The 17,283-nt window shown below is 38.4% G+C and overlaps 2 protein-coding genes across 2 annotated transcripts in view; one reads left to right on the top strand and one right to left on the bottom strand.

Annotated features, from left to right (window-relative positions):
- The window catches only part of LOC309495474 (zinc finger protein 862-like), a 4,508-nt gene extending 328 nt beyond the window's left edge, over positions 1-4,180 (top strand). The window contains exons 1-5 of the mRNA XM_082165287.1: positions 1-186; positions 1,333-1,580; positions 1,724-3,533; positions 3,619-3,803; positions 3,883-4,180. The exon at positions 1-186 is cut by the window's left edge and continues 328 nt beyond it. Of these exons, the coding sequence (XP_082021413.1) occupies positions 3,478-3,533; positions 3,619-3,803; positions 3,883-4,148 (507 nt within the window). The 5' untranslated portion in view covers positions 1-186; positions 1,333-1,580; positions 1,724-3,477 and the 3' untranslated portion in view covers positions 4,149-4,180. The remainder of the gene's footprint in view (positions 187-1,332; positions 1,581-1,723; positions 3,534-3,618; positions 3,804-3,882) is intronic.
- LOC309495481 (adhesion G protein-coupled receptor L1) overlaps positions 1-17,283 on the bottom strand; it is a 163,220-nt gene that overhangs the window by 78,711 nt on the left and 67,226 nt on the right. The window lies entirely within an intron of this gene.

The raw sequence follows: 17,283 nt of genomic DNA, 5'->3' as shown, positions 1-17,283 counted from the left end.
CAGAGGCAGGCAGCAAAGGTTCACAAACGAGTTCAGAGTCCAAGTTCAAATACACAAGATCAAGTCAAAGCACTGAGCAGCAAGAGATACAAACTGAGACAGAGGTTTGGTAAAAAAAAAAAACAAGACTTCACAACTGAGAACGGAACAGAACAGTCCAGATAAAGGGGAGCTGAGGGTGCACAGGTGAGACTGATGAAATCATAATGAGGTGATGAGGGAATAACGAGCACAATGGATAATGGGAAATGAAGTCCTAGTATGCAGGAGAGAGGGACCTAGTGAAACCAGGAGGAGGCGTTGTCGTGCGTTCCGTGACAAACAGTGATTAGTGTTTATTTAAATATATATATCCATAGAGCCAGCCTGACTTAGGCAATAGCCCAAAATTCTTCTGGCGTTTTTATAAAATAAGCTATCACAAGTAGCAGTCACGTAATTTACTAGTTCTGTTTTGTAATTTCATGGCTTACTAATTTACGTTGCGTGATCGTAGTTTCTTTGACAGGACAGGAAAGTTCGTTTTTCTGAGGTGAGGAAACTTTATTTCGAAATAAGTTACGAAAATAACGTTAGAATAATGACACTGACATAGCCTGACAACATCTCATCTGACAGCAGACACTGAATCAGGTACAAAGTGTTTTTTTCTCAGGCACTCAGAGCGATGGAGAGTGGCCTCTGACAGAGACAACCTCTTTTACGCACATCTTTCAAAATAAAAGTTTCGCATCAGAAAAACAGAATTTGTTGTTGTTTCTTTGACTGCACACTCCGAGACCCACTTTTGTGGAATTTTTAGGCACAATAGTCAGTTTAGACTATTTTTGCTTTATTTCATAAATGAAATTTTTTTCATTATAGTATAATTTCATCAGTAATCACATTACAGTTACTGACAGCAGAGACAGTTTACTTAAAAAATAAATAGTGAATGCTAAAGAGCGTTGTCTTTTTGTGAATTGGGGAACATTCAGGTAAATTGTTTATTTTCCATCCAAGTATGTTCAATTTCTTTAAAAGGATCCCTAAATTAATGTTACAACCCATTAGTTTGATGTTTTCAGCTTTGCAGATATGGCTTCTGGTAGAATCAGCGATTACTTTAAGCGAGTTCGTGAGGAGGATAACAATGAGTGCAGGTGAAAGTGCAGACACAAGCTGGGGATTACAAGCAGTTACAAAGTAATAATTCACGTTACTGATGAAATGCAGAAATTTTGCATTAAGAATAATATGAATAAACGACAAATTGTAGTTAAAATATAAATACAAATTATAAGTATATATAGCAATTTGCATTTATTTTTATTTATATATCTGTGAACCAAGTGAACCAAGACAAGCGGGTGGACAGAGCAATTGGGGTCTGTAAAAAGGTGGTGGCTGCCTTCTCCTACTCCTGGAAGAAGAAACGGGACCTTGCAGCTGCTCAGGAGGAGTATCACTTGCCAAAGCACAAGCTCATCAGTGAAACACCAACAAGATGGGGCTCCCGTCAAGCGGGTTCTGGAGAAGAAAAGGGCCATCACAGAAGTCCTCTCAAAGCACAAGAAGACTAGACCGCTGGTTCCTACCTGGTAAGATGTGGATGTTTTAGAGTCTATAGATCTTTAGATCTATAGATTATAGTCTCTAAGATGATGCCTTGTCTGGTGAGTCCTATGTCAGTGTATCATTTCTAAAACCAGTGATGCATCTCTTCAACACCTCCATCTTGAAGGAAGCAGAGGATGACACAGAGCTCACCAGGACCATAAAGACAACAGTGATGGGATACCTCAACCAAAAGTATGATGACCCAGCCATGGCCTATAGCAATGGATGATCTACTTGACATGGCATGCCTCGTCGACCCAAGATTCAAGCTTCAGTACACTCAGGAGGAGAAGAGAGAGCTGAAGGGAGAGAGATCTGTTGTGGTCAGGGAAGAGGAGTCCAGAGAAGAAGCCATGAGAGACACTTCTGTACCAGCCAAGAAAACAAAGCGGTCTCTGGCTAGCTTGTTTTCAAACAGGCCCACCACTACTACTAACACAGAAGACTCGAGTGCACCGCAGGCACAGTTGAGAGGGAGCTCGGCAGCTACCTTCTGTCTCCAGATGCTGACAATGACTCAACTCTGCTGGATTGGTGGAAAGTCTATCAAAAGAACTTCCCTAGAGTAAGCCAACTGGCACAACATTAATTGTGCATTCAGGCCACAAGCTCCCCCTCTGAGAGGGTTTTTAGTGCAGGTGGCAACATCGTCAACATCTCTGAAGCCAGATAATGTAGACCAGCTTGTATTTCTTGCCAGAAACCTCTAGAGCCTGTCATAGGGTGTCATCAACACTCAACAATGTCCCTGCCCCAGCAACATGTGTTTTTGTTTTTCTCTTTTTCCTACAGCTGAGCACTTTTCTTTTTTTTTTTTTTTTATCCTGGCTGAAGAACTTTGGTTTATAAGAACAAGTTTTGTTACAAGATGTTTTGTGTAAAGAATAATATATTCAGCCTATGTTATTGTTTAAAGTTAAATTTATTAATAAGGTCAGTCTGAGAGTCTTGTGTTTATTTGACTTTTCTTGTTTGTATAAAGATTAAATGCAAATAAAAGGTGAATGTTAATTTATTTGTACCGTTTTTTTTATTTCTAAAATATTATGTAGCTATATAAGAGTAGGTTTCATAGACCTCATAGAAGATTGTAGGTACAGACATCCGTTGTGGGCGTTCTTGGCAGTTTTTCTGAGGCTTTTATATTGTTCATATCGATATCGGGATTATATCGTATTGACCGAAATTAAGAAATATATCGTGATATAAAATTTGGCCATATCGTCCAGCCCTACAAGTAAGCAGAGGGTATTCAGTTGCCAGGTCATAACGCAAAATTGACATTTAACATTACTTTTTACCATCTCAGATTTTCTAAAAAACACAGAGCCAGTGGCTTTGACCCTCAGTGGCTTAACAATTTTACCTGGCTGAGACATAGTGAGGAGGGCATGACATGTTATCTGTGTAAAAGCATTGTGCCCCCTACTGGCTATGTATGATAGCCATCTACAAACTACAGGCTGGATACATTAAAACGTCATGAGATTACAGCTATCCATAAAGCAGCAGAAGAAAAGGAAAAATGCATTAGAGAAGGTAACACTTTTACAAAAATTCATATATAAAAGTTGTTTTACAAAAATTATTATTTTGTGTCTTTAGGGATTTAAGTAACTTAACAACTTTTTGGGCTGTGCTTATTTTGATGGTTTGAATGTAAATATTGCAGCCCTTTACTTATGATTGTAAATTGAACATTTCCCGCATAATCACACTTTACCAAGTAGATCAGCTTTATTACTTTTCTGTCCCTAGGTCAGTTCCAACACCAAATATACGAGCAGCCATTTAATTGACGAAATGGTGGAAATCATGGGCCAGATTTGAGATGAACAGCTGGTGGCAGAGTTGTCCAAATCTCCAGTGTGGGGATTAATGGTTGATGAGACCACTGACATCTCTGTCACTAAGCAATTGGGTCTTGTTGTGAGGTGAGATTACTTCATACAATTAATTAAAACTGATGTGAATATTCTAGTTAAAATTACTTGGACTGAAAATATATTTTTCATATAGTTTTTTGGGACCGGACAAAGTGGGAAACACTGTGGTAAAAACCAAAGTTCTGCATTTGGTTGAAGTGTCTGCCGGGAATGCTGCAGCTTTGTATGACACCATAGTAAGAGTCATCAGAGATGACAAGGCGCTACCAACCAACAAGCTAGCCTCTTTCGCCAGTGACGGAGCCGCAGTAATGATTGGTGAGTTGTCTCTTTTGCTTTTACCTTTAGTTTAGGTATTTGATGAGATTGTTAAAGTGATCATTTTGAATTCTTTTAGGGAGAACAACTGGAGTCGGAAAGAGGCTCCAGGACTCTTTCCCTGGCCTGATAACTGTGCACTGTGTGGCACATCGCCTGAATCTGGCTGTGTCAGACCGCATTAAGGGGCAGAGGGGACACCCATACCTCGTCAAATATGCCAGGACTGTAGGAACGATCTTGTGGTTCTACCAGGCCTCCAGCAACAGGATCAGCAGTCTTAAGGAAATGGAGAGGCTTTTTGAACTCCACCAAATCAAACTGCAGGTTAGCAGTATTCAGTGATAGATTATTCACAGATTTGCTTTTCTGTCATTTATTAACCCTTGTGTGGTGTTCAAAACCCTATAACACCCTGTTCTCGGTCAAAAATTACCGGACTATAAAAAATTGCTTATAAATCTCTCAATTATACTATATTTTCACCTGTCAGGTAGCCGTTACAACCACAGCCACCAGCTTCAATTGTTTGCCGAAAGGCCTGGGAAAAGTTGTAATGAGTGGAGTACACAGTAGGTAATAATTAACGTCCAAGTGAATTTATTTAGGACAGCTGTCTCAGCACACGTGCTCCAAATGAAGTTCAAAATAAACAAAACAAATCATCAAAAATACGAAAGATAAACAATATAACACATAAATAAAACAAGCTAAAAGCAGCAAAACACGGCATCAAATCTAGCCTCGAGGAACAAGCCTCTCACAGTAAAGACTCACATCTTGCAGCACTTGACTGTACAAGCTTTAGCTCTTGGCCCCCCTTCCTCTGGCTCAACTAGCCTCTCCCTTTCAGGGCTCTCAAGTTTTGAACTGAGTTCAGAGTGAGATTTTGGCGGCGAACGGGTGTCTGATCTCATAAATGACACATATTCTTACAAATAAAATAAAATGTATTTAATTCAGCATTTATTTGTGTGTGTGTGTGTAATACTTATTATATATATATATTATTATAGAGAATACTTTTTGTGCGCAAAAAACCCCCCCGACTTTATTCTACTATTCAGATTTCCTTGTGGGCCTCGAGTGAATTCACGTAGTGTTTTAGCGCAACGCTTCTGTGTTGTACGTAAACTTAAGATTGAGCCACTGAAGTCACTTGGACTATATTAACGATCTCTTTAATAACTTTTCTGGGCCAGCAAGTTCAAATCACATAGAAGCCTATGGAGGAGTGATCCAGCTCTCAGATTTAATCAAAAATATCTTAATTTGTGTTCCGAAGATGAACGAAGGTCTTACGGGGTTGGAACAAAATGAGGGTGAGTAACGTTAATTGCTGACATAATTTTCATTTTTGGGTGAACTAACCCTTTAAGTTGGTAATGTCCTTCCTAGAAGATGGTCTCAACTGCTTTGTGAACTAACTTACTTAAGATAAAACTACCTGGGATTCAACAGACTAGATAGGCTAATTCACGATAGTCTGGTCAAACTGTTAGTTAACATAACGTTACCAGCTGTCTGGACACATATTCCCCAGCAATGGTGAGATGACTTACATAGGATGTTCTTCTCCCACATTGATCAGTCTGTACTCTGTAGAAATTAGTTCGGCGAGATGTAAATCATTTAAAATGTGACAGCAGCTGTCCTCTTCTGTAACCGTTACGTTACTTACTTCAGCGAGCATCTGAATCTGTGTCGCACGCACGAGCCTGTGAAAATCTTACCCAGATACAGCAATGCTATTTTCTGATTGGCTGTTCGGTAGCTATATTTTGTTTCACTCATGGTTTCACGGTTTAAAAAATAGCGCCGCAACTTGGTGGGCGTTATCCTCGTAATGTCTCTGCGTGAGAAATACAAGGTGTGGCGTGTGAGCGTGTGAATGGGTTGAAATGCGTGTGTCTCACGCCCAATGCGTGAGACTTGAGAGCCCTGCCCTTTGTACATGAAATCTTCCCGCCAAACACTAGCGGACCATACCAACAGTAGGGGTCGGGTAACTCCCATGACAATCAAAATGCATTCAATGTCTATGTTGTTACATATGCATTTACACAGAAAACAATCTCAAATAATATAATCAATCAAATAAACAATATGAAAACAATCATAACACATTAAACAATAAATCATTGTATACAACACTGTGCACTGATGTTCCTATGATGATAACCCCCCAGGTTCATCATCACATCACCCAATATTGGATTCAATCTTTTTGTCAACTTGTTCTCTTTCAATTAGGACTGGGTTTATATTTATATTTGCATCTGATTAATCGTAGGCCTCATTTATTTGACAGTAGGCATCTAATTATTTGAGTAAAAAAACATTATTTTAGAATAATTTTGGAAATATTAAATAAAATCTGAAGAAAATTGGCACTGTTGATCACACTAGTCTACTTTAATTTTTCACCAGGAATTTTGTTTTGAAAAACTTTTATTTTGTACAAAATGGCACAGAGTTACACTTGTGGTGTTCCACTGGGCCATTGAAAGTGAATGGGAGAGACTGAAAAGTTTTCAGGAGCATGTTCATTATGTTTATGTACACATATGTGCATGTGTGCTTGCAAACATCAAGCCCTCGAACCTGTGCATGTGTGGATACATGCATACACATGCTACCCAAACACACACACACACACGTTAAAACACACGAACTATTTTGAGTATTACACACATTCTTTTTCACAGAGAAACTTGATCCTACCCTAAACTGCATCTAATATCCATTCATCCATCTGACATTCACACACACACACACACACACACACACACACACCCACTCACACACATACACACACACACATACACACGGGCTAAAGTATTGTAATTTCCCTACTTCCCTTGGATGTGTGTTGCAAAGTTGCCATCGATGGACCAGATCAGGAGGCCTTGGACTACAAAGAATGCAAATGAAAAATCGGAGGCTGAAATTTTCTGCTTCTGGTTGTGCGCTGTGTAGTTGATAATGCAATGTTTGAAAAACCTGAAATAGAGCCACATTTTTCTGGTTGTGAAAATGTGTAAATGAAAGCAAATGCTTGTTGTTATTCAACTACAGTTGTTAATATGGCCCGCTATGAACTGTAAATAAAAATCTAATTATCTGATTATTAAAATACCTAAAAACATGCTTGTAAAAAGTGTTTTTTACAGCCAGCTGAAGCCGCGGTACACTTTAATGTGTACACATGATCTGGATTTTTTTACCACCTAATTTTGAGCCAGGAAAATTGTTCCATAATGACGCGCGGATCGCGTTATATCCGCGGGTACTGCAGATAATCCGCGGCTCACGCCCGTTTCACACATACTCCGTGTTGCAGTGTGTGTGCAGTGTGTGTGCGGTGCAGGAGCAGCACGTGCTATAGTCCTTTCACATATGTTGCGTTTGCAGTGCGTAACTGATCCGCGGCTGTACCACAAACACATACTCACTATTTGTATTTCAAATCCAGAAGTTATGCAGCAACTTTTATTAAAAAAAAGTTTTGTCAGCATTGCGAATTCTCTTTGTACACATATACACTCTTTAATGGACGTATGCACGTTTAAACACAATTTAAACAACGTAGGCCTATTATTCCATGCATTACTTCTACTTATATTAAGTTGCTCAAGCAAGTGGTCAAATATTTAACCATGTACTTATATTAAAATCGCAAACATTTTAAATTAAAACTTAAAATTGACAAAAACAGCAGACTCTCAAGCCTTTTCTTTTGCATTTAAATTTTAATACAATAAATCTTGCATGTCACAAAGAACTTGTTTTTCCACCTCCACGAATGAGACGAGTGTTGTTCATTATGTCGCCTTGTTGAGGTAAATTTTAGTTTTCCTTGCTTTACCTCGGTAAAAAGATGACTGTGAAAAAAGTAGTATTTAATTAAATAAATTTATGGTGAGATTCAGGCCCGGCTGCAGGATGAAATGACCGAGGGGTCATGTGAAATTGTTAAGGGGGCTTAACTTTATACCATCAATGAATAATACACACTGAGATCTCGCTTTGGAACGATAGATTTTTAAATGCAGCGCTCCCCAAAACACTCCATATGCAACTGCACAGGTAACCAGAAACTGACTAGCAAAGTTTAAACAGCGTAATGATGATAGATCATGTCCTATACCTTTTTAGAAGAGCTGCAGTCTCCTTGATTTGCCACTGAATCTCCTTAGTAACCTTTCATGCCATTCTTTCTCTTTGAATTTTGCAGTTAGATCATGTTCAAATGCCAATTGGATAAGTTGCGCTTTCCTCTGATGTGACATTGTGACCTTCTAGGAGAAGGAGGATCTTGTGTACCATCAAAGCAATGAACTTAAAATCGGCTTCAGAGACCGACTTCACCAAGCCTGCAGCCTCCAGCTTTATGTCTGTGTTGTGCGCTCTGCTTGCGCGTCGCAAACCTATGTCAGACAAAAAATGTACAATGTTGTCATAGCTTCTTACTATGACAGACGCTGTTGCCAGGAGACCTGTCCACCTTTGATCGAGAAGTCTTTTCAACATTTCGCCATGGTATTGGGCAACTACTGTTGGTTTCTTCACAAATTTATACAGGTTGTCACAAACGCTCCAGTGCATTCTCTACTGACATTGCGCGCACCACCACCAAATGTAACTGATGGTTGAAACAGTGAATGTATGGCACTTCTCTGTTCAATTTATCCTGTAGAATCTTTGCAACCCCCCCTTCTTCTCCGACATCACGTTGGCCCCATCATAGCATTGACTTAGAATTTTTTCTGTGCTCAGACCAGCATGTGTTATCTCTGTTAAGACAACATTAGTTAACGACAATGCATCAAAGTTTTCAGTTGTTGCCAGAAACAACAGCCGCTCGTGAACTTGTTTTCACGGCCTTTGGCATCTTGGGTCCCATCTGCCTTTAACGTGTAACATGAATTTCCTACGCCTTTAACAATTTCCTCAGTTAAAAGTTCACTCATAAGTCCAATAATTTCATTTTGAATGTCATGCGATGTGTATCTGGCATTGGCAGGTATAGTGCAATACACTTCAGCAAGTTCTGTGTCTTTTCGGAGAGTATAATCCATCATGGACAAAAAAAGGCCACTGCCCCCCTCTCCCATTGTGTCAAAAGCATTTCTGTCCCTCCGTTGAAAATGTATGTACGGTATACTGTCCATGTCCAGAAAGCTAATAAAGACATCATCAAAGTAGTCCAAGTGACTACAGTGGCTCAATCTTAAGTTTATAAAGCGACGAGAATACTTTTTGTGCGCAAAAAACAAACAAAAATAACGACTTTATTCCACTATTCATTTCCTTCTCTCTGGTCCCCGAGCGAGTTCACGTAGTAAAACTGCGTAGCGCTTCTGTGTTGCACGTCACACGCATCACACACATGACCAGCGTCGGCCAATAGTGAGCCTACGTGTGACGTACAACACAGACGCGCTGCGCTATTATTCTTGGGTTTCATCAGGTCCCTTTCCACAGGTGTATAAAATCAAGCACCTAGATTATGAATGCAGACTGCATTGTGCTTGATTAATACACCTGTGGAAAGGGACCTGATGAAACCCATGAATACTACGTGAAAAAACTCGAGGCCCAGAGAGAAGGAAATGAATAGTGGAATAAAGTCGCTATTTTTGTTGTTTTTTTTGCGCACAAAAAGTATACTCGTCACTTGATAAACTTAAGATTGAGCCACTGTAGTCACATGGACTACTTTGATGATGTCTTTATTAGCTTTCTGGACATGGACAGTATACCGTACATACATTTTCAATGGAGGGACAGAAAGCTCTCGGACTAAATCTAAAATATCTTAAACTGTGTTCCGGAGGTCTTACGGGCTTGGAACGACATGAGGGTGAGTCATTAATGACGTAATTTTCATTTTTTGGTGACCCAACCCTTTAAGTGCTCTTTTGCATGCGCATGCCTGGAAAATCCATTGCATGTCTCCAGTTAGAGTAGCCACTTAGCGTGAAGGCCTTATCAGCATTAGTGACCAAACTGAACTTTCTACATGGAAAACAAAAGGCTGAATGAATCGGTGGAACGTCTATATTCCGGCCATTTCCTTCCTTTAAACCAACCACTGCAGAATGACCGTTTCCTGCATTTGACCATTTCCTGCAGCTGGTGTTGGCGCTCATCAAAAAATGATGCAGCTGCATTTTGATGGCTGTCATCTTCGTCAGGCGTACTCTCAATCACACTTTTACATGCCGTCGGACCCCCCTAGAGATACAGAGCTACACCCACAAAAATACGCTGGGAAACACAGTAGGCTATATGATGGTCTACGAAAAATACTAATTTAATTTAAAATACATGATCAGGATTTTCCCACCTCCGCCTCATTTTGAGCCAGGAAAAACCCTTTTAGTGTTTCCATTAGTTGGGTTCTTAACTCTTATTATATCTTTTGTCTTTTTTTGGCCGCTGTGATATGGAGGACCAAACCTGCAGAAATTTAAAAAATGAACAAATACATAAATAAATATGCAAAGAAATGTAAAAAAAATAAATAATCAAAAATGACTATTTATACTTTTATTTCCCTATTTAGGTATAATCTGCAAGGGTTGATATTAGGGCAAAAGTATTGTAATTTCCCTACTGTAGCATTAAATGATATACCTATGAAAAAGTCATTTTCATTTATTAACAAACATGCATTTGTTTTACAATATATGGCTATTGTGGTCAAAGGAATAATAATATTAAATTATTATTATTATTATTAAGCCATTGTTTGGCTTCCTAAAACCACAGTGTGAATGTAATGTAGACTAAAACACTAAATCATAACTAAAAAGAGGGTTTAGTTTCCTTTAAAGTTCAGGTACAAGTCAGTGCACTTTTCTGTGTTTAATTTGCACACTGAACATGGGATGGAGCTCTTAATGTTCAACTTTCAAAACGCATCAGATTAATACATTTATCTTAAAGGGACAATGTGTAGCTTTTTAGGTATTTTATTATCTAAAATCTATATTTTTATTCATAAATATGCCCTCAATGGTGTACAAATACCTATGCCAATGTTCAGACTAATCCTCGTAAACGAAGAATTTATTATCTTTATATACATGGGACGGGTAAGTCCACGGAGGCTTCCATGTAGTTCCGCCATCTTGAAAAACTATAATAGCAGAGAGGGACAAAAAGTACTAGGCCAACGCGTTTCCACAACGCGTTTCGTTTAGAGCCAGCGTCACGTGACTGAAGCCAGCAGAAGCGGAGGAGCAGAGAAGTGAGAGGCGCTTGTCACTGCCGCGGCAAGTTTAAAAGGCTGCACTGCACGGTTATTTATACACCGTTCATTCATACATACATATGAGTCACAGGATAAGGAGTCCTCGTCGTCGAAAAAGTCCAAAATAGATCGTAAAAGGAAACGTGACCGGAGATTACAAAAACAAGGGTTACTGTCAGGATAGCTAATGCAGGAGAAAGCTTTCAAAAGAGACCCTGAAGTTTCCTGCTTTCTTCTCGACAGGTAAGTCAATGTTACAGTCTTAATTACAAGCTTTTTTTTCATTGCTTGGTTGTGTACTTTATTATATAGACAGTCGAACATTTATAGTTAAAAGTTAAACAGGCTCTTTGATGAATAGCAGCTATTGAGTAAAGTAACGTTAGAGAAGGCTCTGATGATGATGATATCTAACAATGCACATACTTCAAAAAATATAACGAGTAAAGAAGGCATTACTACTAATTACCATAGTTAATGTTTTTGACAGTCAGTAGTTCATACTGTAACATTCTTTTTTTCGTTGTTTCAAGTTTCAGTTTGTTTTAAATAACAAACATGTTCACCCGAAGAAAAACTCGAAGTGCTATTATAAGACATCCTGTCATAGCTTTTAGGTACATAACGGCTACCGTAGATGCAACGCGCATTTGAAAAAGTGAGGCGCTGGAGAGCATTATTCGTTTGAATGCAAAATACAATTTCACCACTAGATGGGAGAAATTTCTACACAATGTCCCTTTAAGATGTAAAGCAATTTGATAACGTCCACCAAACACAGTCTCACAAAATCCTATGTATGACAAATCACAAATCCTGTCTCAATCTAAATACTAAGTTTCTTAATGTTCTAATGTTTTTTTTTTAGGTTAAGACACCATTGCGCAACAGACTAAAGAAGAGGCACTCGGATGTGTGTTGCAAAGTTGCCATCGATGGACCAGATCAGGAAGCCTCGGACTACAAAGAATGCATGAAGAGGTTTTATAAAATGAAATGTTCTGCTTCTGGACTATTTATACTTTTATTTCCCTATTTAGGTATAATTATATATTTTTCCACATTTATTTATTTTTTCATTTATTTATTTATGCATTTATTTATTTCCACTTTCATTTATTTTCACATTTATTTTTGTATATATGTATTTATGTCTTCATTCATTTATTTATACATTTATTCATTTATTCATTCATTGCTCTGTATGCTAATGAGGGGGGCTTGTTTTACCTCAGACACAGCAGTCCAGCTCAGAGTGGCAGTGCTGAAGCTTTGAGGCAACAGTGACACCTTGTGGTGTGACCAAACAATACACAAGAGGTTTGTGGACCTGCCTTTACAGGTCACGCAGGAAATAAATGACTTGGAGATGGGCAATATGGCCAAAATCTTATATCACGGCTTATGTCCTGTAATATCACCCTAACTGTATGTATAGGTTTACCTATAGGCACTACTATAGGCCTGGTACTAGTACCTAAAATAAAATCAGTTTCACCAAACTCCATCTTCGCACTGCAGATGTGGGATGTAATGGAAAAATTTGATTTCCATTGATCTTCAACATATATTGCAAAGTATGTTTGTGCACCTGGCGTAAGCAAGACACACACAGTAAGACAAATGGTTCAGCTAGATGTGGCCATGCTGGGTGAGTGGAAACCTACAGAGGAAAGACCTTGAAGAAAGAGTATAAGAAGGGATTCCATGGCAGTTTCTTCTGGTCCTGAGTAAAGCGGATTGACGATTGATCATCCTGAAGCACTAGGCTTTAGTCTTACCTCGCAACAGAAGCATCTCTGGTAAGAGACAGTCAAATTTGTTTTGTGTGGTGGTGTAATTTTGGTATGACTGTGAGTGAACCATGGTGGCTGAGACTATTTCTTTGGTGCGGGTATAGTTCTCAGTTACCGTGAGGCGGTAACTAACTCGTAAAAGTGGACGGAAGAGCCACACCTGATTCATTTGGTGAACCGGAATCAATCGAGCACTGGAAAGTGCTCACGAAAAGATTTTGAGTAAGCCATAATTACAGGGCACTGGAATGTGCAGACCTGGACGATTTTGGGTTAAAAAATCGGATCTGTCTGAGACGTCTGACAGATTGGTAAGATACGTGTCGAAGGAAAATCCAGGGGAGATAGAAATCAGCCAGTATGGGGTCATCTCACAGTAAGCTCGATGATTTTTATACACCAGTTTTCTGTCAAATGAAAGAATTAAGGGCAAAATGCATGAAAGAAGTTGATTCATGCAAGTACCATGATTTTCCCAGGAAGGGAATGTTAAGTGTCACTAGGCTGACAGCGGTGAGAGACGTGTGTGTGTGTGTGTGTGTGTGTGGATTGTAAGCAAACAATAATGTACTGGTTAGATGAGGCAGAGTGAAAAGAAAGGAAAAGGATGCAGAAGGAACTGGCATGTAGGGAAAGAGGGAAAGATTAGAAGAAATGTAGTAGAAAAATGTATGTTATGAAAATAAAATTTCTGATAGAATTTATGGAACTATTTATGATCGCCTGTTAAGTCAAATTAAGTGATATAAAGATGAGGAATGAACAAAGGTTTTATTAAGCAGAATGGGGAACAATTATATATTTTAGTGGTAAAATAATGATGTCTAGGGAATTTTCCTAACGAGAGTTGAAGGAGCAAGCAGCTATTAATGGCTGTCTGTGCAATTTAGGGACTGAGATATGAGTAATGTAATATTTGGGGGTTTTGTGAAACAGCAGAGATAAGTGGGGCTGAGAAAATAATGATACAGTTAAGTTGAATCTGCAGACCAGAACAAACAAACCAGTTTTAATGAAATTGATGACAAATAGTAAAATTTTTATACTTTATGAAGAGTCCTGAAACAAACAGTGAGACAGAAGAGAGCAAACGCTGTAAGCAGAAGCTCTGACTTCAAAGAAATGTGCAGAAATTATTAAGAAAATCTTTCTGGGTTTGAAAGTAGATCAGTGTTTAAATGACGATATCAAAGTGTTCGTCTAAAGAATAAGTGAACTGATCAAATAAGCAGAAGCAGTATTACTGGATTAACAGTTGTTAAATGTAAAATGTGTAGAAAGGCATCTGATTAAACAAACAGCTTGTTCGTGTCTTGAACGTGGAAGAATAGTGTTGACCATGAAAGAACTAGGAGCTGATGTTTTGCTTTCAGAAGATATAAGCTTGTGATTGGCTGAAACAGTTTGCTTATCTGAATCTGGCGTGTGCTGTGGCTGAAACGGCCAGTGCGACAGAGACACGATCTGAGTGGAAATTTGTAATGTCTAAATTCCCTGATGTGGGCAAAAGACAAATATAAAATGTGGTTGTTTGAAAATACATGTCAATTCGGGCAAATGTATTAGGTTGGGCTAGAGTTAAAAGAAAGTAAAATGAAACTATGATAAAAGTTGATGAGAGTGCAGAGTACTAGTCCTGAATGCCTCAGAGTAAAATAATAATAATAAGATAAAAGCTGTTATCTGAGCCTGTGTCATAAGTGATAATAAGCTATTTATAATGAAACACAGTGTTTCAGTTGAAAAATCATAGACATGGATGTTAAAAGCAATCATGCTACAGGCAGTTCAGATTTCAAACATTTAAAGGGAAATTTGTAAATGTTTTAAAAGTAAAAAAAAAAAAAGATTTTAAATAAGTCCTAAACGATAGAAGTGACGTTTTTGACTAGTTTAATTCAGGGCCAGTAACTTCTTTGTCTCCAGCATTCAGGGCCGATGGCTCCGGCTACAGATGTAACAGTACACTGAATGGACGGTTGTGATAACTAAATTCACTGAGTATAATCTCAGTAGTGAGATTTTGCTGATTTGAAGATGTTTAATGAATTTAAGTGGTTAAATACTGCTGTTATTAACCTGTCTCCCTATGTTAACACTATTAGGCAGTCCGAATGGCTCTGGTGACTCTTGAATGTGCCTTCCCTAAGCTCCAGAAAACAACTGATTATGTTGAAGAAAACGGTCAAAGGTTCTGTTATGGGGAAGAGCGGTTACCAGTGTGCACGAGGTGATTACTCAACGACGGGTAAGATCCTCTTAAAATGGGGATTATAATCCGCACCTTATAATTCAGCTTCAATTATCACCCCGCAAGAACAATTACAGTGCTTTACAACTATAGAACAAAAAGAGTTAAATAAACTTATCACTTCATCTAAAACAACAACATGTTTATTAGATCCTATACCAACTAAACTACTGAAAGAAGTGTTACCTGTAGTGGAAGAGCCTCTCCTCAATATTATTAACTCGTCTTTATCTTTAGGTCATGTTCCAAGAACATTTAAACTGGCAGTTATAAAACCTCTCATTAAGAAACCACAATTAGATCATAATAATCTAGCAAATTATAGACCCATTTCAAATCTTCCATTTATGTCTAAAATATTAGAAAAAGTGGTGTCCGCTCAACTGGGCTCCTTCTTGCAACAAAATGATATCTATGAAAAGTTTCAGTCTGGATTCAGACCGCATCATAGCACTGAAACTGCGCTCGTTAAAATCACAAATGATTTACTTTTAGCTTCTGACCAAGGCTGTATCTCAATACTAGTTTTACTTGATCTTAGTGCTGCGTTCGATACTATAGATCATACATTACTCTTAGATCGACTACAAAATTATACTGGTGTTCAAGGACAAGCATTAAGCTGGTTCAAATCATACCTATCTGACCGCTGCCATTTTGTCTATTTAAATGGAGAAAAATCGATCATAACTCCAGTAAACTATGGAGTGCCGCAGGGATCTGTGTTAGGCCCTCTGTTATTTTCAATATATATGATGCCACTTGGAAATATTATAAGGAAACATGGAATTAGTTTCCATTGTTATGCTGATGACACTCAAATATATATTTCATCACGGCCGGATGAAAACGCTACATTTTCCAAATTGACAGAGTGTGTTAAAGATATAAAAGATTGGATGACGCGTAATTTTCTTTTATTAAATCCAGACAAGGCAGAGGTAATACTTATCGGTTCAAAAAAACACCCACAAAACCTCGCACAATACAACTTTAACATCATATGATGTCCTGTTACTTTATCCTCTACAGTAAAAGACCTGGGTGTTATACTCGATTGCAACCTGTCTTTTGAAAATCATATTTCATATGTTACAAAAACAGCCTTTTTCCACCTTAGAAACATTGCTAAGCTACGTAATATGCTATCAGTTTCTGATGCAGAAAAGTTAGTTCATGCATTCATGACCTCGAGACTGGATTACTGTAATGCATTATTAGCTGGTTGTCCTGCATCCTCAATAAACAAGCTACAGTTAGTCCAAAATGCCGCCGCTAGAGTTCTTACGAGATCAAGAAAATATGATCATATAACACCGATTTTATCTTCACTGCATTGGTTACCTATAAAGTTCCGTATTAATTATAAGATATTGCTACTGACTTATAAAGCCCTAAACGGCTTAGCTCCAGTCTATTTAACGGATCTTCTATCACCCTATAATCCATCGCGCTCTTTAAGATCACTAAATTCAAGGCTTTTGGTCATACCTAGGATATCCAGAACCACCAAAGGAGGAAGAGCATTTTCACATTTGGCTCCAAAACTCTGGAATAGTCTTCCTGATACTGTTGTTTGCTCAGACTCGCTCTCCCAGTTTAAAACTAGATTAAAGTCGCATCTCTTCAGCCAGGCATTCATATAATCCATAATCCTACAATCCGGCCTCTAGCTCATAAATGCCAGAGGAGAACTGGCCCCCGACTGAGCCTGGGTTCTCCCAAGGTTTTTTTTCTCCATTAGGTCACCTGATGGAGTTTTAGGACACCATTAGGTCACTTGATGGAGTTTTTCGGTTCCTTGCCACTGTTGCCTTTGGCTTGCTCAGTTGAGGATATTTTGGGGATATTTAATTTAATTTGATCAATTAATAAATTCCTCTTGAAACAAACTTTGTTGTATTATTTTAATTGAATACTGTGAAGCTGCTTTGATACAATCTGTATTGTGAAAAGCGCTATACAAATAAACTTGACTTGACTTGTTCACTGATATGTTCCCTCAAAAATCGCTGCAAAAGATGCTTTCCAACAGGTTTTATCGTAGTTTTTGTCCAACTCCATTGACTTGTATAGGACGCGCTGTGAGACCGCAGCACCTTTACGGTATTACTCCGCCGCTTCTTCTTCTGCTTCTTCTGTGTATTCAATGAAATGCCAGTGGTTTTCTTG

Source organism: Leuciscus leuciscus (genome assembly GCF_965113295.1).
Source record: "Leuciscus leuciscus genome assembly, chromosome: 3".
Taxonomy (NCBI): domain Eukaryota; kingdom Metazoa; phylum Chordata; class Actinopteri; order Cypriniformes; family Leuciscidae; genus Leuciscus; species Leuciscus leuciscus.
Note: the sequence above shows the minus strand (reverse complement) of the source record. Positions and strands in the feature narration are given on the sequence as shown.